This window comes from Jatropha curcas, chromosome 3 (genome assembly GCF_041381405.1).
Source record: "Jatropha curcas cultivar XTBG-Jc1 chromosome 3, XTBG_Jcur_1.0, whole genome shotgun sequence".
Classification (NCBI taxonomy): domain Eukaryota; kingdom Viridiplantae; phylum Streptophyta; class Magnoliopsida; order Malpighiales; family Euphorbiaceae; genus Jatropha; species Jatropha curcas.
The window spans coordinates 29,065,364-29,089,764 of NC_143153.1; the positions used below are offsets into that span (position 1 = coordinate 29,065,364).

Genomic DNA, 24,401 nt, shown 5'->3' on the forward strand with positions numbered 1-24,401 from the left:
ATTAAAAATGTTGTTTAAAATTATAATTCATAAGTAATTTCAATAGGTTGAAATGATGGGCTCTTATACAGCCCAATTAAAATGTGCTTTTGGTTGGTACAGACAATTAAAATGTTGAACATTTCAAATGTCTGCTCGTTCTAGCTTGTTGCCCACGAACGCTACGCGATTTTCCCACTTTACCCTCCCAATCTCACCCAGTTCTTCAAAATACAAGGCTAAAAATGTCATTTCAGTCATTTGAAACAAACCCCTAACTCACGAATTCTTACGTTTTAAGTGTAGCCCCTAAAACCCTGGCCTTAAACCCCTCCCTTCTCAAGTCTCAACACCAGAAAAGAAGGTATACTCCATAAATGGCCACTTCTCTGCTCCTCCGCTCTCTCCGGCGTGCTGATCTTCCTTCTTCTACCTTTCATGCTTACAGATCCGTATGTTCTATCTCCCACTCTCTGTTTCTCATTTTTTGTTAGACTAGTCATAATATGTATTATGTACGTGTTTGTGTTGAGATTCTTCACCGTGTTAAGGTGTTAAGTTAGCTACTAATTATGTTTATGTTGTACATAATCACAAGTTAGGTTATTGTTTTAATGCCTTAGCATTTAACCCACAAAAAAAAAAAAAAGGAGCAGATTTATTTTTCTGAGTGAAGAAAATTGAGTGTAATTTGGCTTTTGGATTATAATTTTTGAGTCTCAAGCTTTTGCTTATATGATTGGGCTTGAAAGCTGTTTTGATTGCTGATTGTTGTCTCCTTATAATCAGGTGGTCAATGGGTGAAGTCCGGTAATCAGTTAGATGGTTTCTAATGTTCCAAGAGTTTCATAGTTTAGTTTCTAGCCAATTTTAGCTCCACCTGTTGGTTTTATGAATATACCCATTTTGATGTATTAGGTGTTGGGATAGCAATATTTCTGTTGCAAATTTGTAGAGATTCACAATCTGATTTATTCCATATTCAAATATTTCAAGTTCAAATGTACCCAAATTATATCAGTTATAGTTTGTATTTCCTACATAAATATGCTCTGTGATTCATATATCAGCAATACAACATACAATGCTATTTCAAAGCATTTAAATTAGGGACAATAATCCTAGATGAATATAATGTGGTGTAAAAGATTAAACTGAATGCTATACATTATTCATCAATAGACGCTAACATAACATGGATGTTTATTTATTATGCCAAAAAGAATGCTAATGTCCCATTTTTGTTTTAGAATAGGAAAATGTGCAAAGCAGGGATTATGCATCTATTAATGCTAGAAACCATTCAAATAAAGTCAGTACAAGAGTTGATTATAAATTGACACCAGAATCCCAAAGCTGGAATGTATTCAGTAAATCAACAGGCTAGCTAAAATTGATGAACATACTAAACGTTTGGTTTTTCTTTAAAAGTGATTTTGCCTTGATTGTGTATTCGTTTTAAGAATGAAAAGTCTTGCTTTGTTAATTAGATTATTGCACTTGCACAGTGTTGTGCTTTATGTTTTCTTATTTGAAGTAACTCTATTTAAAATGCTGAAGAACCTTCATATTATTTTTTCTCTGTTTTTGTACTTTGGGGATGAGCCTGGATTAGAACCCATTGTTCGTCCAACTGGATTACCAATACTGTTTTCATGTTGTGAAAATGAAATACTATAAACCCATAGCGAATCTTCGCTTGTGTTTCAGGATCATTCAATAATCATAATTCTATGAAATGCAATGTGATATTCTTTGCAATGGGATCTTAATGTCATTGTAGTGGTAAATTGAAACTGGATGCCAAAGGTAATTGATAACTCATGTATGCTGCTGCAGTTGACTGGAAATGCAAAGACATCATTGGCCTCATCACCTTTGGTTAGCAAATGGACATTGTTGGCCAGACCTTTTAGGTACTGCTATTGTTTTTCACTTTGCTTCGTCTCATTGCTGTTATCAGTTGCTGAAACTTTTATTTGTTGATGATGCAGTTCAAGACCTCCTGCCAATGAAGTTATTGGTATTGACTTGGGTACCACCAATTCATGTGTTTCAGTGATGGAAGGAAAGGTCCGTTGCCCTATTGTTCACTTGTTTTTTTTGTCATCTATCACAAGTTAATTGAAATTCCTTTCATGCTACCTTGGTAATTATACTCAATTTTGTAATATGATTGCGTAGAATGCCAGAGTTATTGAAAATGCTGAAGGGTCTAGGACCACACCATCAGTCATTGCCTTCAGCAAAGATAATGAGTTGATCGTCGGAACGCCGGCCAAACGTCAGGCTGTGACAAATCCAACAAACACACTTTTTGGAACCAAACGTCTTATAGGAAGAAAATTCAATGATCCCCAGACACAGAAAGAAATAAACATGGTTCCATATAAGATTGTTCAAGCTCCCAATGGAGATGCATGGCTTGAAGCCAACGGACAAAAATATTCCCCAAGCCAAATTGGTGCATTTGTTCTCACCAAGATGAAAGAAACTGCAGAGGCATATCTTGGGAAAACAGTATCCAAAGCTGTGATCACAGTTCCAGCTTATTTTAATGATGCACAGCGTCAAGCAACAAAAGATGCTGGGAGAATTGCTGGTTTAGAAGTTCTGAGAATTATTAATGAACCAACTGCTGCTGCTTTATCTTATGGTTCAAATAATAAGGAAGGTATCATTGCAGTCTTTGATCTTGGAGGTGGAACTTTTGATGTTTCCATTTTAGAAATTTCAAATGGTGTATTCGAGGTGTGTATCTTGTTATTTACGTAGATATTTGCTTGTTAAATCTTTTCTTTGTCCAAGTCGGTAATGTCTCTTTTTCAGGTCAAAGCAACAAATGGAGACACCTTCTTGGGAGGTGAAGACTTTGATAACACTTTACTGGATTTCTTAGTTAGTGAATTCAAGACCACTGAGGGAATTGACCTGTCAAAGGATAAGCTTGCTCTGCAAAGGCTCCGGGAAGCAGCTGAAAAGGCCAAAATTGAACTCTCATCTACATCACAGACTGATATCAACCTGCCATTTATAACTGCTGATGCTTCTGGGGCAAAACATTTTAATATGACTTTAACCAGATCAAAGTTTGAGGGTTTGGTGAATCACTTAATTGACAGGACGAAAAACCCATGCAAGAACTGTTTGAAGGATGCTGGTATATCTATCAATGATGTGGATGAAGTTTTGCTTGTCGGAGGGATGACCCGTGTTCCCAAGGTGCAACAGATAGTTGCTGAAATTTTCGGGAAGAACCCCAGCAAAGGGGTTAATCCTGATGAGGCAGTTGCAATGGGAGCTGCAATTCAAGGAGGTATCCTTCGTGGTGATGTTAAGGAACTTCTCCTGCTAGATGTTACTCCTCTGTCACTTGGTATTGAAACACTTGGTGGAATTTTCACCAGGTTAATCAACAGAAATACAACCATCCCGACAAAGAAATCTCAGGTTGGTATCTTTTTTGCTTTAATAATCTTGAAATATTATATTGAAGGTAAAAAGGGCTATAAATTGCTGCATTTACTATTACTTTATAATGGAATACTAGCTTCCCTTCTGAAAAACAACATATAAACTCTAAATTGAATTGCCTGTGAGCAAAAACAGACGTAGTATGAGAGCTCCATATTTGACCAAACATTACTCGAAGTTTTAGTTTGCATAATGGATTTGTTTTTGTATATCCAGCTTGCTACCTGAATCATGAAACCACCGTATATTTTGGACACTTGAGAAGAGATTTTTTTTTTTACCTACTTTTTCTATATCAGTCTTGATTGGATGCATATTAAAATGCATTAGCAACTATTATTATGAGAACATTTCTTGTTTGTCATATAAATTGGGCTTGAACTTTTGGAGCTTAAACAATTTGAAGCTTACTAGGGCATGGGCACCTAATCAAGAAGTTTCTTATGCTGTAGTGTTTAACTATATTTGCACAAGAATGTAGCAGGAGCACGTGTCTTTCTAGTTTAAATGTAGTTCTGATAATGATAAAATCTTATGTGCCAATTGTCATTCCAGGTATTCTCTACAGCATCCGACAATCAGACTCAGGTAGGAGTTAAAGTGCTTCAAGGCGAGCGTCAAATGGCAGCTGACAACAAGCTTCTGGGTGAGTTTGAGCTTGCCGGTATCCCCCCTGGACCTAGAGGAATGCCTCAGATAGAAGTGACATTTGACATCGATGCCAATGGAATTGTTACTGTTTCGGCCAAGGATAAGGCAACAGGGAAAGAGCAGCAAATTACAATTAAATCATCTTCAGGTCTTTCAGACGATGAGATTGAAAGAATGGTAAAGGAGGCTGAGATGCATTCCCAGAAAGACCAGGAAAGAAAAACTTTGATTGATTTGAGAAATAGTGCTGATACAACCATATACAGCATCGAAAAGAGCTTAGGAGAATACAGGGACAAGATTCCAGGTGAGATCGTAGCAGAGATAGAGACTGCTGTTGCAGATTTGAGAACATCATTGGTTGGTGAAAATATTGATGAAATCAAGGCAAAGCTTGACAATGCAAATAAGGCTGTTTCAAAGATTGGAGAGCATATGTCTAAAGGCTCTACTCCTTCTGAAGGATCTCAAGGAGGAGATCAAACCCCAGAAGCAGAATATAAGGAGGCCAGGAAATAGAGAATGATACATTTTGTGTCTTTTCTCGTATAATTTTTTATTTCATAGCTTGAGGTCTATCTTAAAGTTTTGATCTTCACTAAGTCATATGCTTTGTATAAGTTTCTATTCATTTTCTCTTCATTCATCTTGATTTCTTGAAGAACTAATGTCCAATGGAGCTCAGCATTTTTTTCTCTTGTTCAATGTTAAAATGCGTTCACATATTTATGATGATTAAAATTTGTCTGGTGAAGTCAGCAATTTTTTCTCTCTTCTTTTAGAACTTTCAAATATTTAACATAACTTGTGAAGTGTGCAACTGGAATAACCACATATTCTTGTTTGAAGGCTGTGGTTGTTTCAACTTTCAACAAGAATGTTTAGTAAATTTCTTAGGTTTATAGTTCACTAAAAAGAGATTTCGAACGGTTCATTTTAAATAAACTATGGAAGAGCTTACCGAGTCAAACTTGAATTTGAATATATCAATTAGCAAAATTTTGTTTTTACTACAAACTCTAAATGAGTGAAGCTTAACTTAGATTTTTTTAAATCAAATCAAGTAAGAGCCTTGAGACTTCAAATCCAAGTGTACTTTTGACAAGTTGAGCTCAAATCTTGCATATGCATATGTATATGCTAATAGAAAGTAAAAACTATCTCAAATAAACATATTTTCTTGCAGTTGCCAATTGCAGTTAAAAGCTCCCTTAGCACAAGTTCTGCACTGCCTATTGATTTAGTTAGTACTAAATCAATATGGTACTACACTTCTTTTTTGTACTATAATAAAACAAACCCTCTTTAAACGTTTCGTACAAGTAATTGCTAAGACATATAATACCATTTTGTTTTTTTTTTAATTTTTGTCCTGCATAACACAATAAGCAACCCTTATGTATCAATCTTTGTTCACGTTTCTTATTCATTGTTCTGTTTCTAAAAATTCAATCATACATTAGAAAAAATGGCAAATGATCTCATCTGCAACTCCTTTGTCTCTTTGTCATATACATACAATAATGGAAAATGACAAGAAACAGTTTGAAAATATTATTTTGTTTTAAAGTCAGGATAAGGCAGTTTTTAAAAATATGAAATTACAATTTTCTGCAAATAATTATTGAGGATATTTTGTAATTTATCTTTTATAAGTAATTTTTAATTATTTAAAATTTTTATTAGTTATTCCGTCCATGTATAATGCTTGTCCGTGTGAATCATTTAAAATACATTTTTTCATTTTGGTCCTTTTAAATGGCTTCTTTGGTAGTACGAAGTACTGCATCTATCTAGCAACTATAAGTACCAGTCTTCATTGTCCAATACAAGCAACTAGCAAGAACTTCCATCAAATCCTCTCTATAGTCAATAACTTAATTAAACGTAAAATTACCACTCTCGCCGGAGCATTTTCCTCGCGATCTCCGATCCCTAGGTCTCTTCGGTGACTGAAAAACCGAAAGATCTCTGCACTTTCTGGTAATGTTTGAAGTAGTTACTTTGTTTCTGATACATGAATTTGAGCGCATAGAATGTTCAAATTGTGTTTGGTTGGAAAGAAAAAGCACTGAAGTTTTCTCTGTTTGGAACTTGTAAACGCGCTAATGTTGAATAGACCATATTCAATTTGACTTTTCTTTTACTTTCCTTTCATTCCTTAATGAATTTTTTCTTTTTCTTTTTTTCATAATCCTAATGACTAGATAATTAATCTTTAATTCAATTATAATATATTATCAAGTTCAAATGAAAAAAAAGCTCAAACAAAGATAATCCTTAATTTTCATTAATTCTACAGAGCCTGTGTTGCTGATTAATTATTCAATTAGGTAATAATTGAGAGATGGAGAAGGAACAAGAGTTAGAATGGCTTGCAGCACAAAAGATATCAATAAGTATTGACCTTCTGGCTGCAGCCAAACAGCAGCTTCAGTTCCTTGCTGCTGTTGATAAGAATCGATGTCTCTATGAAGGCCCTACTCTTGAACGCGCCATCTATAGGTATGCACCTGATAATCAAATTTCCTTCAGCTCCATTTTTATGGGTTGGGTTCATCTTTATTTTTGATTTTTTCTGGTATTCGATTTTTGTATGTCAATGTAGAATGATATGATCAGATTTCTATTTTTCTTATGCTATTTCACAGCATAAGTTAATTCTGGGAATCGGAGGGTATTTAAGTTAAGAATTGCTCATAATTTTATAATATCAATTGTATATCTGTATCTGGTGGTGTACTTGATGTTTGAAATAATTTTCAAAGTTAGAAAAGAGTTTCGACTCCACCTTTAAGTTAAATGGGAATGTTATTCTTTCCCTAATGCGTGTGAATATTTATCAGGAATAGTCATGGATTTAAATTTTGGTTATTTGATTTGTTTAGTAATTATGTGGCTTCTCTTTCCATATCAGATCTGATTGGAAGTGAAATGTTTGTTTTAAAATTCCGATCTTTGGAGTGTCAATTTCAGGTATAATGCTTGCTGGCTTCCCTTGCTTGCCACACATTGTGAGTCCCCAGTTTCTGAAGGGCCACTGGTTGTTCCTCTGGATTGTGAATGGGTTTGGCATTGTCACAGACTCAACCCAGTAGGACTCTAAATCAAAACATTATATAGATATGAATTTACAAATTGCTTGCTTTTTATGTTGAGTTGCTAATTTCTGTTTCTTGGCTTTGACAGGTAAGATACAAAACTGACTGTGAGGAGCTTTATGGAAGGGTACTGGACAACTCTAATGTTGTATCTTCCATTAAAGGAATTTGCAAAAAGCAAACTGAAGAAATTTGGAATAGGATGTATCCAGATGAACCTTATGTCTTTAACTTGACGAGATCATTGTCGGCAGCTGCCAACGAAAAGTCATTGGCAACTGAAAAATGCACCAAATATGATTTGGTTTCAGCAGTTAAAAGGCAGAGTCCTTTCTATTACCAGGTATCAAAAGATTTTTTTTTTTCCCCATCTTCCTAGGTTACAATCTTTTGAATTTATTGAAAATCTGTTAAACAGCTGAGATTATATGGCAAGAATAGTTGTGTTGAAATCATATTTTGTATGATATTCACTGTATTTTAAATTGAGATGGTCACTTGACTGGCTACTAAAATATGGCAAACACCAACAGGATTAATTTAGTAAAATTTGCGTGGGACACTCCATGCATCATGGCCACCTCCATGGTTGACTTAATTGGATTAGTTTATTTGTTAGCAACATTATAAAGATTTGCAAGTATTTAGCATGCCTTGATGTTGAAATCAGCTCAGTTAAGAAATATTATTAAATAAATAAGTGATGATTCTTGGAAAAGTTCTTTACTTTCAAGTGTTTATTTGGACTAATTCTTCTCTAGCATAATAACATATAAAAAGAAGTAATATTTATGAAAATTTTTTTTATTCTTAATAGAACTTTGAATAATCTGAATTCTATCACCCAGTACAAGTATAGCATGTTATGATGTCCATTAAGAAGTTAAAAACACTATACATTTGTAAGATAATGTAGTTTGCATGCATGGCTGCAAATTTTAGAAAAGTCATGGATGATGCTTAGCACACCTGCACATGAATATCTCACGGTTCGTCTTCTAATCATCTATCTTAATGTATGTGTTTTTACTTTTATTTATGACAGGTATCTAGACCCCATATGAACAATGATGTTTTTATTGAAGAAGCTGTGGCCAGATATAAGGGTTTTCTGTATCTAATTAAGAGAAACAGGGAAAGGTCCATTCAACGTTTTTGTGTTCCAACTTATGACATTGATCTTATCTGGCATACACACCAGTTGCATCCCAGTGCCTACTGTAAAGATTTAGGGGAAGCACTTGGGAAGATATTGGAGCATGATGACATGGATTCAGACAGGACCAAAGGAAAGAAGCTGGATGCTGGATTTTCTGGAACTACGAAGCAGTGGGAAGAGACGTTTGGCTTAAGGTATTGGAAGGCAGGTGTAATGTATAAAGGAAGTTCGCCATCACCTCTCACAACCATTCCTTTCCAGCCAATTACCTTGAGAAAAGATGTAGTAGCATCGAATGACTTTCAGAAGATGACTCAACTCCCAGAGGTGAAGGTTGTGGAGGTATTTTCCGATCAACTTTCTTATTGTTTAACCATTTTACGCTCTTGCTTTTATGAATATCAATCCAGAGGGAAGTTAAAAGTAGGTGCTGATGTCAACCTTTTGTGCTTAAACTTGGTTAGCATTTCATGTCATTAGACACCTATGAACTCAGAAATCTTCTACTGCCGATAAGCTGGGAATCTCAATCAAATAAAAGGTAGTTTAAGGGGCAATTACTTAGACTGTAAATGGCCCATGCATTCATGAGCTACTTGGGACTCGGCTAAGTGAAAGCTCACTCAAGCTTGTTTTGAAGCCTGAACTACACAAAGCTCAGTTTGTCTAGGTCCGTGAGCGGCTTGTTGTAGACTCGCAAGTGAACTCTTATATAATTTAATTATATATCTACTTTAAGATAATATGTAGATTTGTTTATACTCCCTCCTTCCCATTATGTTTGTCTCAATTTAGGAAAATATACCTAATATGATTAAACTGTAATTTTTACTTAGTATTTTACTAATATTTCTTTTTATTAATAATTAAATGATTCATGTTATTATATGATAATTAATGACTAGGATAGAATAAGTAACTTAAAAAATTCTCTTTTTCTAAAAAAGGATACAGGACTAAAATTTGGGACAAATGAAAAGTAAATTATGATAAGAATTATGGGAAGGAGGGAGCAGTTTTTATGCATTAATATATTTTTAAAAAATTAACTGCTAAAAGAATAATTTTAAATATAATATAATAATTAAATGTTACACATTTATCATAAAAAAATATAAGTACTATTTTATTTTTAGCATATATATTATAATTTGTTGAGTGAATTGTTAAATTTATAACATAAATTGATTAAAAAAATTTAAGCTCAATTAGGTACGCAACCTTTACATGAGCTTGATGATACTCAGCTCAGCTCTTTTACTATCACACCAGTGGATTCAGTTCCCATGTAGTGTCTGTTTATCTATACTAGTTGATAATTCCACATGATTAAAGCAATTATTTTTCTGATATATCCTGTTTGTTTTATTACTTCTTCAGGTCCTTCTGGAGATTGTGGGAGTTAAAAACTTACCACAGGGACACAAGGGATCCCTCTTTGTTACTTTTAGTAAAAACCAGCCAGATGTATTCTTTAATGTTAAGCGGAAATTAACTATTCTGTCAGAATCAAAAGAGAAACAGGTTGCTTCTTTCCAGTGTGAACCTAAGGGAAATCTGCTCTTTGAACTTGTTTCACATTCACCTTCCAATTTACTCGTAGCCAAGGCATTTAAAACACTGGGCACTGCTTCATTATCTTTGCAAGACTTCCTAAATCCAGTTTCTAAACTTGCTGTGGAAAAATGGGTAGAATTACTGCCCATTTCTGGCAATGTGAGCTCGAAGCCAATTTGCTTAAGAATCGCTGTCTCATTTACTGTTCCCGTTCAAGCACCACATGTTCTGCACATGGTTCATCCCCGATCATTCTCAAAAAGTTCTTGTTTTTTCCCTCTTCCTGGAAGGGCTCAACATGATAATAGCTGGACACACATCATTGTTGAAAATGATACTGAGATCATCAGCCTTCAAATGAGGTATCCTCATGCCTATGTCTTTTGTTAACAAATGCATTTCACACTACCTTTTAGGTCTTTGCGTGTTGAGTAAAATTACATATACTAGCACTAAATTACTCCAATACTAACTGTTGCTCCTAAAACAGACCCAAACTTAAATATCAGGCAAATCTAATGTTCAAATGTTATGGGTGCATAAAAGACAAACTAATTGATATATTTCTCACGTGTTCTCCAAAACTCAAATTGAAAATCAACATAGTAAATTGGTAATTTAGCTGAGTTATTGTATACTTCTGTAGAGGTCTTTAGTTTATATTTCCTAAATCAAGTGAACTTACCCTTTTGGTTGGTGTTCATTGGAATTTATGCTAGATGGATCATTAGAATCCTTTGGTAATAATTTATGCTTATTAAGTTTGAGCATCTTCCTGATGGTATGTGATATCAGTGGCTGTATGTTACCATATATTCTGAAGCCTTAGTTATGTTCCAGGGACTCAACAAAGTCAAAGGTGAAAGACCAGGGCATTCTTAAGAAACAAGTAATTGGAGCTACGAAATCAAGTGAAACAGATATACTTGCAGAATTTATGGGGACTCAGTGGTCTTTGATGGATTCTCAGTGGTGCCTTCAGCCTAAAACAAAATCCAATGATGATGGTCATCTCTTTGAGCTCATGGGCAGTAGGATGGTAATAATTTTTTTTTCCCTGTCAGTTGTTTCCTTTGAGGGTCATATTCTGTGAATTTAATGCATTCTTATTCATAAATTTTCTTTTCAATCATGGATAATTCTATCCATTTGGTAACAAATGATGCTTCTGTTTATATCATGGAAATCTCTCCATTTTGGTTTGTCAAACTGATCCAGAAGCTTGCGATTTGGTTGTATTACGTTGCATATTTGTCTTCTCAACTTTGATAACATTCACATGCTTTCAGTATATATATGCAGTCCTTTACAAGTTTACATATTTATTTTGTAATTTTCTTCGGCTGAGCATAGTCTTCTTTGTTCTGGTCCAAGTGGTGATCAGATCATTCATTGTACTGATCTTCTTGTTACAGATAAAAATTTTTCAGGGCAGAAAACTGGATTTCGAGCCCAAACACTTTGAGAAGCAGAGAAATGAACAGGAGTTTATGACTGCAGTTGAATTTTCTGCAGAGGATCCATATGGCAAAGCAGTAGCGTTGCTCGACTTGAAGTCTGGGTCTGTCAAGGTATGACATTGCCTTCTCGTCAAATTTGAGTGAAATTCCTAGCTAGAGCCTGATCTTGCCCTGGTTCATTTCCTTAAATTTAAAACAAATTAACAGGTGAAAGAAGAATGGTTGGTGTTGCCTGCAATCATTTCAGCCTTTATACTTACTGATATTTTGAAGGCTGAAGGATATGGGGGCTTCATTGTTGCTGGAGAAAGTTTGGAGTTAAATGGTAATGTGGAAAATGTCAGCGGATTAGATTATGATGCCAGACAAATCAAACAAAGTACTATAAAAAATAAAATGGAGTTGAATTCGGACGCAATAAAAAGTGCAGGCTGTGGCAGTGGCTGTGGTTCTGGATGCGGACACATGGTAAAGAGCGGAGGCTGCGGCAGTGGCTGCGGCAGTGGCTGTGGTGGTGAATGCGGAAGCATAGTGAAGAGTGGTGGTTGCGGTAGTGGTTGTGGTGGTTGTGGTGGTGGATGTGGAAGCATGTTGAAGAGTGGTGGCTGTGGAGGTGGCTGTGGAGGTGGTTGTGGTGAGAAAACATATGAAAGCAATGTTGATGACTCCCATAACGAGACTTGCCCCATAGAATCACATATGATGGTGGCTGGGGCAGTAGTTGCTTGATCCTTATGAAATTGATAAATTATCATTAAGAAATAGAAAAACTTAAAATTCAAAAAAAATAAAAATAAAAATCCTAATAAGCTTCTCAATCACAGTGTTGTGTTGTGAAGTAGTAACAAAGGAATAAAGTTCACTGCATATAGTGCCTTGTATTACACAAAGCACGCTGGTACTGCTTCCACTTTTTTCTGTTTCTTTTCATCCGCTACTTGTATATTCAAAGAAACTTGGCAGTGTGCATGTTTGTGTTTTACTCAGATTTCTTAAAACTACTCATGAAAATCAGTATGTATTTGATTTATATTTGAGTTGTATTCAGTTCTGAATTTCAATAGATTATATAAATCCCAACTTCATTTGAACTCTCTTTGTTTAATTAAACTCGCACTATTATCAAACAAATCATTAATCCGTTGATTTCGTTTAATGTTTATACTTCTTTAAACTATTACGAAAAAATATTACCATTATTGGTTTTATCTTATTTTTCGATAAACCTCATTAATTGTTACTTATTATTCTAATATACTTTCTCTGTCTTAAAATACAAGTTGTTTAAAATTTTTGTACAAGAATTAAGGAAGCAATTAATTCTCTTAGATTATAACAAAGTCGAAGAGGAATTTAACTAAATTATCATTTATCTCAACCAATAGTTTTGTAAAAATGTTTATTGTATTTAATGTAAATAATGGTAATATAGGAAAGACATCATTTATTACCCTAACGATTTATATTTTGGGACATGAGAATCACCCAAAAACGACTTATATTTTGGAACAAAGGAAGTAATAATTGCTCATATGTTATTTAATATAGACATAATCGGAAATTTATATAAATAAAATTATCTTTTAATCATAATAATTGTTACTACCTTCATTCTCTGACTTTAAAGAAAACAGAAAAAACTCTTATCAAGAAAGTAGTTAAATATAAATTTTTATCTTTTTTTTTGTCAATAATACCCCTAATCAGCTTTGAATGCATAATTAATAGTCAGAAAGACAACTAATTACTAGAGTATTTCAAGGGTGAATTTATTAGTCAAAATCTTTGAGGATTGCAAGAGTTTCCTCAACTTCAATTTAGTAGATTTACATCATTTTCAAAAATAGGGCACTAGTAAATAGAAAGTTGTCCTCAGAAATGGCAAACTCATCTTCTTTATATGGTAAGTCTAGAAAGAAAGGCATTGAGTTTCTTCACTATGACAAAAATTTGTGTCGATATTAGTAAGGTGTAGTGTCAATTTAAAGGCAATTTTAGAGGTAAATACAACAATACAAATCTGTGACTGCATTATGAAAACTTTCCAAGAAAAAAGTCATATTCATGTCCACATGTAAAGTTGAGCACACTTCTTCTGCCATAAAGACTTTTTTTATTATTAACGCGCAATAATTAAAATGTGCGGCCATATTAAGGTACGTGACCGATCCAAGACTCTTATTTATGCTTCAATTTGTAAAGTTGAGCACATGCTCATAAACGTAGCAATTACTCATATTTTGGAAATATAAACTCATTAATTACCCAAACCACATTTTGTTTGCCAATATTCTTATTAATTGAACCGAAATAAAGGCAATAATATGGTTATTGAAGAGCATTTTAGACTTTTCTTTTGGTATTATTCCCAAAATTTCCATTTAAAGTAAAATTCTCTATCTAAAATAAACACCCAAAATGAAAATTTTCTCTCAAGTAAAAAAAACTGAATGAGTATTTCTTGATCTTTGTGAAAATATAAAGTGAACTACTTTTTTGGAACGGAATAAGTATTATATTTCCATTTATGGGCAATAACGTGCCTAATACAATATACAGGCTTAAAGAATTTATAAATAAACGAGTGTTGATTTAGCTACAACACTCAAATAAATCAAAATAATAAGTTAATATAATCCACAAAATTAATGTATTAGAATTTGCTTTATTAAATTCGTGTCATAAATGAATTAACCCATTTAATTCATTTATTACAGGATTTAAAAATGGATCATGCGAGAAGTTGAATTACAAACGTGTTATTATCCCAAGTAAATGTGTTATACATGTCATGTCCATGTAATTCCTTTCAATTTTTTTTTTTTTTTTTTTTTTTTTGTCATATTATATACCATGAATATTTTACGCCATATATTATCGGCATCGGTTGTAATAATTTGAAAGCCTATTAGGAGTTCAACCTGTTACAAAACCCATTAAGAGCAACACAACCCCACAAGGGGAATTTTTTGTTTTATTAGAATTCATATATTTTTACACAACTAATAACGGATGGTGTTACTGTTCATCGTGATTTCTTTGGTTTTAGATTTTACCTTGACAGCAAGGAAGGTTTCCTCTTAACCAATTAGCACCCATTGAGGAATAGTTCAAAATTAGAAAAGGAGATTGAAGTGTCAACATGTTCTAATCAAACTCCAAATGCTCCGAGCAGATTATATTAGCTCAGGCGGCACCAAACAGAGCATCTTAATTTACATTTTCTTTCATAGACATATCAACTAGCAAATGCAACATTTTCATTTTTAGTTTCTTCAACTCAAATCAAAAGAAAACTTTCATCAGCTAATTAAAAACCCATTATCTAAACTTACTTGTCCGTCTAAAACAGATCCACAATTTTGAAAAAAATGAACACCCAAATGCCAAAGTTGATTACTTTCATCATTTTCCAACTCAAAAAATTCAAAGGAAATGGGACCCAAATGCCTCACCTCTTATCTTAACTAAGATTCTTGTCCACAACTGTACAGTTCTGGATTGTGAATATAATTCCCCAAACCAATCACTATTATACAGAACAAGAAATCCCTCCCAGTTCATTTTGAATTAAAAGAAAAGATTAGCACAAGAAATAAGTTCCAAATTAATTTATTTGACTCCCTATACCTACTCCAGCTATCCACATTTTACAAATTCATCTATATAAAAGATGAGCTCAGAGAATTAATTATAGCATAAATTTGAAAAGAGAGGAGAACAGAAATGCAAGAGTTAGAAAAGGGAAATGGAAAAGGATATAAATTGTTGTAACGTTCAGTACACAAACAAAGATCAAAAGGAGATCCATAGTAAAAGGACTTGAACATTAGAATGATAAGAGAATTAGATAGAAATGTTCCAGGACAAATAATACCACCCATCATACACTATATTTATATCACACCAAGTAGAATCATTTGTGGAAGAAATTACAGATTTTGTATCAGCTAATAAAGATGATGGATGGGTCACAGCAACACTCATCAATAAGGCAACAGCAACATAAAGCTGCAAGGCTGCACTCCACAAAAAGTGAAAATAAATAAATTAAGAATAAATCATATCTCCAAAACAAAGGCTAACTAATTTCTTGAATCAAAAATGTAAACTTTAACTAGTTTTTCAAGGGAAACCCAGAGATGAAAAAAAAAAAAAAAAAAGGAGACTATCATATGGTTAGAGAAATTACCATCCTTCAAGAAAACCAGGCTCTCTTCTGGGTGGAGGAGCATATTGATATTGTGGGGGTGCCATGACTGGAGGTCCTTGATAATAACCTGCCAACACAAATTAGAACACCCAAGAAAAGAAATTTATCAAAAAAAAAAAAAAATTATTTTCTTCTTTTTCTTGTGGCAAAAAATAATAATAATAATAATAATAATAAACTTTCACAATTCATATTATCAAAAGAGAAAGCCTGATAAAAAATTTAAAAGGCGGAAGTTTTAAGGACAAACAACGATTCCTCTAAAGAAAATTAAATTGAAGCAGACAAAAGAACCAATCTTTACAAAAACGAAGCAAAACCCATAACTTCTTTTGCAACCTGGACACCTCACGAAGAAAGAAACTAACATAAAAAAAGAATGCATAATCAAGGAAGTGGTACCTTGAGCAGGGTAAGGATAAGCATACTTGGGGTCGCTCATCTTTGAAAAGCAAACACAAACAAGACAAAGATTGTGTATGGAAACTTTGGAGGCAGAAACCACAAGAAATTCGAGTTTATGGAGGAGAAGTCGTTGCAATAATGTGGACTCTGCAGTTTGGTTTTATATCAAAAACAGAGACTAACTTTTGCGATTGGCACCTTCAAAGACATTTCCACAGGAAGTTAGTACCTTCTAGCTTTTTTAGTTTCCACCACATCATCACTGTATTTTATTTTATTTTGTTAAAAATTTGTATTTTCTAAAAGTTATTCTTTCTGTTGCTTTTCCCTTTTTTTTTTTTTTAATTTCTTTTCTTCCTTTCTCTTTCTTTCTCAATGCCTTTATTGGACTCTGTTTATTTTCTCGCTGGAAATTGTATACGGGCACTCTCCTTTAATATAAATTAACTTGCACAGATTCGAACTAATTTTTATTTTAGATTAAATGAATCCAACTATTTTTATTTTAAATTAATAAATATAATAATTTACTAATTGAGCTATTAACTTATTAATTAAATTGAAAATCCATTCACTTAATAACACCGATATAATTTGATATGTAAGTATGATAAAAAGTTATTTTATTTATTTAACTTATTAAAGATGAGATAATATTAATAATATTATAAATTATATAAAAAATAATAATTCACCATTTAAATAATATTCATTTACTAATTTAATAGGATAGAGTACACAAAATTATAATACTCGCTAAACTACCCAAAGTTGAAACTGAAAATTTTCCACTCTTTTTTTCCGCGTGACAAAGATTTATTGCCTTAGCTGCAGCCTGCAGAAAAGATGGAACATGGGTGGCCAAAGAAAAAAAGATAGACATGTAAGTTAGAGGTGGGTAATGGCAATGATCGTTAATAAAACTTAAAAAATAAATTTTATAGGTAAATGAAAATTGCAACCCAATATTATTATAATATTAAAAAAAGACCTTTAGTTGTGGGCCAAGTGATAGGTCAGCAAAGCCACCCTATTGGGTGGGTTGAGAAGAGAATTGTTGATTAGGTACGTTTTTGAGGGCAGTTTGTCGATAAACATGGAAGTGGATTTGGTATGTACGTGCTTACAAAAATAAAACTTTAATTTACTAAAAACATGAAAAGGAAGACTTTAATTTGAAATTTCTTTTAGAAAAGAAAGGGAATCATTGTGTTGCTGTCGTAGTAGTCAAGAACTGACAAGATGGTGGAATTTCTCTGAAGGTCTCATGCAATTGGGCTTTACATCACAACTGAGTTGTGATTTGGTTTCAAATTGCCAAATTGGATTATTATGGTAATGGGCAAAAAGCTAAATAACATTATAAAAAAATAAAAAATAAAAAAGAGAGAAGATAATATTAATATGCTAGCCAAAATGGAAGCATCAATAATTTATTATTATCACAGTAGTATATCATTTCTGTAAGAATCTACTTTTTCACTTTAATTTATTATTATCATAAAAATTTGCTATAACTTTTATTTACTTTGGATCGAGTTAAATTGGTATTCTGCTGGCTCAATCTATGACTACGATTCTCGAAATGTGTTGTTTGGTCTTCACTCTGCTATGCTATGGTAGATAATTCTGAATTTGGCTTGGTAATTCTGTATTGTAAGACAATTTTATCACGTAGGTATAATCTAAATGTTAGATGGACGAGAAAATGTGATTGCACTCTCCCGCAAGGCTTCACATTCAATTGCTCGTTTCAAAGTTTGGACTTCGGTTCCTGCTTTTTTGTTGAACTTTTTGTGATATTTAATGCATTTGAATTTTATCTTCAAAAAATAAAAATTTACACTTATCTTTTTTTTTTTTTTTTTTTTTTTTTTCGAGTATTGATAAAGAGGATTCAAACGTGCACTTAATACACTGGACAATATCAAAGAACTTTCTGATTATTACACTGGACAATATCAAAGAACTTTCTGAAGACAAAATTTTGCAATCGCAAGTTGAATCAGTGTCTAATTACTTTTATATAGAGCGATATATTTAATAGCACATATAATGATGTAATTCTTGACAATTTTCAAGGTATTAGACCTCATGAAGTTTACTTGTAATTCACTAAAACTAAATATATTAATCCAGAAAAAAAAATTTCTGAATGGAAAAATTCTCCATTAGCAAATATGGCCAGAAACGGGGATTCCTGACTCCTTGGCCTTATGACCCATATATAAAATATGACTCATGTTTATATTTGACTGAGGTAATATCTTAATCTTTTTTTTTCAAAAAAAAAAAAAAAAATGTGACAATTAATTAAAACAAACATACAGAGAACAAGGACATATTTGGGCATTTCAACATATTCAAATAATACAAATTGAACAATGGATGGCATTAATAAGCTTCAATTGTAACAAAATGCTCTAAATCTCCTAACAACAGAACATGATCACCCAACAGCATTATCCTTTTCCCCTGCTCATTTACAATGCTAAGATCTTTGCAAGGATCAATGAAGATGCTTGTTTCAGTAGATTTTCGTGAACTAGTATGCACACGATCAAATCCAATAAGTTGTTTTTCTGGAGTGCCTTCAAAAAATTTTGGCACTCTAGAGAACAACATCACAACGTGGCTTCCATCCATATCTCCAGCATTTGTGACAGATATTTGCACATAAAATGTCAAAGAATTGCAAGAGTTCATCTCGTCAATATGTATATAATTGAATCTTCCTCCGCTCTGGTTCAGTATTCTCTTTCTTGAGGTAGCTGTCAAAGATTTTGACAGACTCAACTTGCTTGGTGCTGACAAGAACTTATAAGTATAATTAGAGTAGCTTAAGCCTTCACCAAATCCATATACTCGATTTCCTGTGTAAAAACGATATGTTCTTCCTGGATATCCACGGGAAGGATCAGCTCGCATGCGCATATCATTCATTGGTATCTTGGTGAACCACTCAGGATACCAAGTCATTGGAAGTCTTCCGCCTGTAATTCCAGAATGCAGATGTCAAACCAATGTTCAGCATTAGAACAAGAAAGCACACCAATCCCAACTAATAAGCTTTGCTTCAATGATACTGGAGTTATCTCTAGGGATGTAAAGTTGCAAGTTCGGAATATTAGAAAGAAAGAGAAAAAAAAAAACAACTAAGCACAAACTATTCTTTGTGGTACTCGAAGTCGAAATATACTGAACTTTAAGTTTCAAGACCATTATAACGTCTTAACTCTAAAGAAAATGACTTGTTGCATGCAGAGTCTAGCCTTTCTATCAAATTCAAGTTCCAGCATTTAATTAGGTTATATTAAAAATGCAGTAGAAATGTTTTGTTTTTAAGTCCATAGAAGTGAAGTTTTACAAGTATTAACCTGGATTATATTCACCAAAGATAACTTCCGCAAGTGCTTTTGGACCAGCTTCACCAGGATACCCAATCCAAAGAATGCTAGCAATTCTTGGATCTCTTTTGGCAAATGATATATCAAGTGGTCCTCCGCCGGTGAGAACTAGAATCACTGGCTTTTTACTAGCTGCTGCAACAGAAGATACCAGGTTCATCTGTTTACCAGGTAACAGAAGACTAACACGGTCATGATCTTCAGTTTCTTGTGACAAATCAAGCCCAGCAACTATGATTACAAAATCAGCACTTTTGGCAATATGCATTGCTTCATCAAACTGAGCATCGGAATCACAAGACACGTCATGGCAACCAATTGCATAAGATGTCTTCATTATGTAGGCTTTAAGCCCATCAAAAAGGCTCTGTGGATTACATGGATATCCTACAAAATAAAGAAATTACATTAAGTGGCCACAGCATAAATGCAAGTTGCAAATCCTCTAAAATTTTGAGAAAACCTTGCAGATAGATGACCTTAGCTTTAACAATTAATTTTATTGAATGGTACGCCTAATTTGGAAAATAATATAGACCAAAGATTAGTTAGATAAAAAAAGTCATAATGCGCATGATGAAGACAAAATTCCCAAGAAATGCTCACTAAAAGAAAGGTATTATAACTCCAGGAACTGAGCAATAGAAGAAAAACATCAAAATTGAAATTTTAATTGAATATTTACTACTAGTTGTTGCAGTTAAACCTGTGTAGTCACCACCCAAACTGCTTGCACTGTTTGCTAGTGAGCCAATAATTGCCAAGGAAGAAACAGCTTTCTTATTCAAAGGTAGGAACTTGTTATCATTTTTCAGAAGCACAATTCCTTGCCTGGCTGCTTCAAGCGCCAGTGCCTTATGCTCTTGGGTGCAAACATCTTGAGGACCCAGCTTTCCAAACTGCCCTTTTTTGGGGTCTCCATCAAACAGCCCAAGTCGGAGTTGAACTGAGAAAAGATTGAGAAGAGCTCTGTCTATATCCTCTTCTCGCAACTCACCTTTATCAACTGCAGATTGAGCATGGCGTTTCAGATATGAGCCACAATTAATATCCATACCTACATATAACAAACTCTCATGTCACAATTAGACAAATATATATGCATTTATTGAAAAAAAAAAAAAAAAAACAGAGATTGTAGTAAAGTTCAATAAAACAAGAGACAATTACAAATACCTGCTTTAAGGGCAATAGCAACTGCATCCACAGGGCTCTTTGTGTAGTTCTGATACTCGAAAATTGTAGCCACAGCATCACAGTCTGAGACGATATATCTGTATTTGTGAGGGTTTTACATAAAAAACAACCAAGTTTCAAATTTCAATTCCATGATGTCACATTATATAAGCTCTCAAAAATCTTTACCCTTCAAAGCCCCATTCTGTTCTCGCTTTTTGTAACAGATCCTCTCTTGCACATGCAGGCACTCCATTGACTTCATTATAGGAACACATTAAGCAACTTGCTTTACCTTGTTGTATACAACTACGAAATGGAGGCTGATACGTATCTTCTAAATCTTGCTCTGTAACCTAAATTGTCAATGATAAATCAAACTTAATAAAAAAAATATACCAAAACCAGTTGAGCTAACATTCTAGTGAGACTAAATCTTGTGTTACTACCAATCAATATTTCTATAAAATAGTGTTAAAACAATCAAATTCACTTTAAGACAGTAGTAACTATTATGTAAAACAAAAACGAACCTAACCCAGCTGAAATTGGTTAACCAATAAGTCCGTCCAAAAAAAAAAATTGTTCTCAAGCCTATTATCTGCTACAAATTAAGCAGAACCAAACTATACTCAGTTGAGATTAGTTAACCAATATATAAATGAAGGTCCCAACATGATCACTTATTTCACTTTTAATCAGAATTCAGATATTTACTACTAATAATTATGAAAACAAAGCTAAAAAAGATTAGAGAACTTTATTTTTTTTAAAAAAAAAAAAAAAGGACTTACCAAAGCGTTGAAAGAATATCTTCTGAAATTGCCCCATTTCTCCAAGTCATAAACGGTAAAATGTTTGCAACAAGCAGACAACATAAGCCCATCATCAACCTTACCATCCTCTCTCAAAACCCTTTTCTCTCCAAACCCATATCTACCACTTCCATCACCATTTCTCTTCCAGTTCCCGCCTTGAAAACCCTTAACAAACTCAATTGCATAAGCAGAAGCCACCATGGGATCCTCACCAGGAGTTTCTTGGCCTCTTCCCCATCTAGGGTCTCTAAAAACATTAATATTAGGTGCCCAATATGTCAACCCTGCTTGCCCAACATTATACATAGCTCTAGCCTCAATGGCAATAGCTGATCCAATCAAGAACCAAAGCGTTCTATTAAAAGCAGCAGCAGTGACAATAACTTGAGGGAAACCGGTAGCTGCAGAAACAGGTCCATTACTGAAGGAGACACCAGGGCCATTAATGGCAATCCCGTGGAGAGACTCAGACCACCATTCATATGGTGGAATTCCAAGTCTTGGGATTCCTGAAGCATTATCAGATAGCTGAAAGATCTTTTCTTGAAGGGTTAGGAGAGATATAAGAGACTGAGCTCTTGTGGTAATAGATAAAGATTGGTTGCAGAAGGTGTAGGAGTTATAGCGTGGTGGTTGACATGGGAATTTAGGGATTTCTGATATGGAAGTAGAGATTGAGAGTTTGAAGAAGAGGACGAGGAAAAAGAGATATCTCAAAAAAGGATCCATTGGGTGTCTGAAACTCAGTTATATGCATACACAAAGTGATGGTTTATTTTGGAGAACAGTGGGTTCAAATAATTGGGAGATCAGATGATAGCATTATTACTTGGAGTAATGACTAGTAGTTATTGGAACATTTTGGGATTTTGACGTTATTTGTTGGATTATTACCAAGTAAAGAATTCCCATTGGCAGTATTTAAATCGAGCTATTAACTTCCTCTCATTTAAATAATTAAAAATAAAGCACAAAGAATTACAAATCAACATATATATTTTTTAATAAATAAAATCAATTTCCATTTTTTAAAATCAAGTTATTAAATAAGTTTTTAATTTTTAAGATGGATTCAAATGATATTCTATTAAGTCATGATTAATAATTTCTTGGCTAAAAATAATTTGATACATTTCATATTTGATTATTTTCTATAAGTCATAATAAAAAAATGTTATTTAATTTAATTTGGTTGATAAGACCAAAAAAAAGCCATTTAAATAATGGAAAAAAAATTATTATTCCATGGCTGAAGTTTTACTAAATAATTTAAATAGTTCTATTATTTGGTCAAATATCCAGTACATCCTGGCGTTTTGCTCCGTGATCCTAAATAGTTCTTTCGTCCGGTTTTTTATAGTTTTGCCGTTAGATCACGATAAAAAGACTTTAATACCCTTATTATCATCATCATCATCATCAAAGGGCATTCGTTGAGCATGAGCAGTATCACAAGAAGTGCCCAAAAGCTAAAGCTGAGTGCTTTGGAACCACGCGTTGCACAATAGTGATGAAACACAAGCAAGGAGGTTCTCAATTATGTCCTTGCTGAGATGTAAACAGAGCCAGGGAAGTAAACCTGTGATGTGCATCATGAGCCTTGTCTCTGCATCTTTGAATATAGATTCACACTAATGCACAGTGATCTGTGAGAAAACTCCAATAGTTAAACTTTAATCTTGAAACCAAGATGTTCGATTCATCTCGGCGATACACTTGCAAAAAGGAGAGTATGAGTGTGATTAAATACGTTAGGATATTGAGAGAAGGCAGTGATGGTGGTGAACAACACGCTAGTCTCCCTGTTTTGGCGATGAAGGCATGGTTGGGATTAGGGAGATTTGAAGAGGCAAAAAAGGAGCTGAAGGGCATGATTGTGTAAGGGAATTCCTGAGAGCGTTTGGTTTCGGCAGTAGAGGCATACTCTGAGGCGACGGAGACCGTTAAGGGATTGTTTTTGGGTTTCTGAGGGAGATGCCATGTAAGCGCAAGAACCACTTATAAATTGACCATATCGAAGTGTGAATTGTAGTTGGCATACAAGATGTTCGATCAAATGCCGGATAGAGAGTTGGTTTCTTCAAACTCTATCTATTGTGGTTATAGTCAATTTAATAGGTTCAAAGAGGTTTTGTATTTACTGTGAATCGTTCTTTACAAGGCCTTTTGAAATTAAGGGCAAATTTGTCATTTACAAGATCCCTCTCACCACTCTCTTGCCTTTTCTTGTGGTTTAACAGCAAAAACACAAAAAAAAAATGGAGGGAAGGACTATTTGGGTTAATCGAGCAAAATGTCAAGAATGTGCTGGATATTTAACCAAACAATAGGACTACTTAAATAATTTAGTAAAATCTCATGACGAAATAATAATTTCCCCTTTAAGTAATTTAGGGAAAAAAAAACTTAGCTTAATATGGTACTCAGTTCTGTATTTTTGGCTAACTTAATCTTGTATAGCACTAAGTTAATCCGAGGAGAACAAGCCTAACCACAGTACAAAATTGTAATACATCTACTTTCAAAAAATTATCTATAAATCATATAAAAATGGGAATTAGGAGAATCATATTAAAAAAAATAATTTATGAGAATATAAAAATTATTACCTCTGTAACATCTGCTCCCTTACGTTAAACAAAAGAGAGAATGTAAAAGAATGAAAGAAAAGTAAACAAAAGTCTCTCTTTTGCAACCTGAAGCCCATTTCCTAACCTTGAAGGCCCATTAATTGGGTTCACCTTCCATCTAGATTCTAAACTCTTTCCTGTAGTATAGTTGGGCCTAGGAATCCAACCAGTTAGCTCCATAAAAAATCCCCATTTGGATGGGCCATATACATTGAGTTTTTCATTTATTTGAAAGAAAAAGTAAGGTCAATGTATGAATCTAATCTCTTTAAGGCTTAAGCTAACTCTTATGCTCATAATTTGATTTTTAATTCAAAATATAAATTCTTTTTTTAATTGGTATATGGGTCCATTTTCACATAACTACTTAT

The 24,401-nt window shown here is 33.6% G+C and overlaps 3 protein-coding genes across 6 annotated transcripts; 2 read left to right on the forward strand and 1 right to left on the reverse strand.

Annotated features, from left to right (window-relative positions):
* Nucleotides 1-271: 271 nt before the first annotated feature.
* Nucleotides 272-4,858, forward strand: LOC105639933 (heat shock 70 kDa protein, mitochondrial). Its single transcript, XM_012224139.4, has 6 exons — nucleotides 272-431; nucleotides 1,819-1,895; nucleotides 1,974-2,052; nucleotides 2,164-2,730; nucleotides 2,809-3,429; nucleotides 4,009-4,858. Exons 1-6 carry the CDS (start codon nucleotides 357-359, stop codon nucleotides 4,621-4,623), a joined length of 2,034 nt encoding a protein of 677 aa, XP_012079529.1. The 5' UTR covers nucleotides 272-356; the 3' UTR covers nucleotides 4,624-4,858.
* A 1,050-nt stretch (nucleotides 4,859-5,908) lies between these two features.
* LOC105639932 (glycine-rich domain-containing protein 1) lies at nucleotides 5,909-12,472 on the forward strand. 2 transcript variants are annotated; one of them, XM_012224137.4, is made up of 9 exons: nucleotides 5,909-6,087; nucleotides 6,438-6,609; nucleotides 7,081-7,198; nucleotides 7,294-7,548; nucleotides 8,251-8,706; nucleotides 9,745-10,283; nucleotides 10,762-10,960; nucleotides 11,337-11,492; nucleotides 11,589-12,472. In XM_012224137.4, exons 2-9 carry the CDS (start codon nucleotides 6,452-6,454, stop codon nucleotides 12,108-12,110), a joined length of 2,403 nt encoding a protein of 800 aa, XP_012079527.1. In that variant the 5' UTR covers nucleotides 5,909-6,087; nucleotides 6,438-6,451; the 3' UTR covers nucleotides 12,111-12,472. The 2 variants fall into 2 exon arrangements, with proteins under 2 accessions (XP_012079527.1, XP_012079528.1); XM_012224138.4 differs by having other exon boundaries at nucleotides 5,946-6,087; nucleotides 6,407-6,609.
* A 5,852-nt stretch (nucleotides 12,473-18,324) lies between these two features.
* LOC105639931 (Glycosyl hydrolase family protein) lies at nucleotides 18,325-22,241 on the reverse strand. 3 transcript variants are annotated; one of them, XM_012224136.4, is made up of 6 exons: nucleotides 21,377-22,241; nucleotides 20,772-20,938; nucleotides 20,583-20,680; nucleotides 20,092-20,412; nucleotides 19,377-19,793; nucleotides 18,325-18,992 (listed from the first exon to the last, which is right to left on the reverse strand). In XM_012224136.4, the coding sequence occupies exons 1-6, from the start codon at nucleotides 22,127-22,129 to the stop codon at nucleotides 18,394-18,396; spliced, it is 2,355 nt and encodes a 784-aa protein (XP_012079526.1). In that variant the 5' UTR covers nucleotides 22,130-22,241; the 3' UTR covers nucleotides 18,325-18,393. The 3 variants fall into 3 exon arrangements, with proteins under 3 accessions (XP_012079526.1, XP_012079523.1, XP_012079525.1); XM_012224133.4 differs by having other exon boundaries at nucleotides 20,092-20,463; nucleotides 21,377-22,240; XM_012224135.4 differs by having other exon boundaries at nucleotides 20,113-20,463; nucleotides 21,377-22,238.
* Between the last annotated feature and the right edge of the window lie 2,160 nt (nucleotides 22,242-24,401).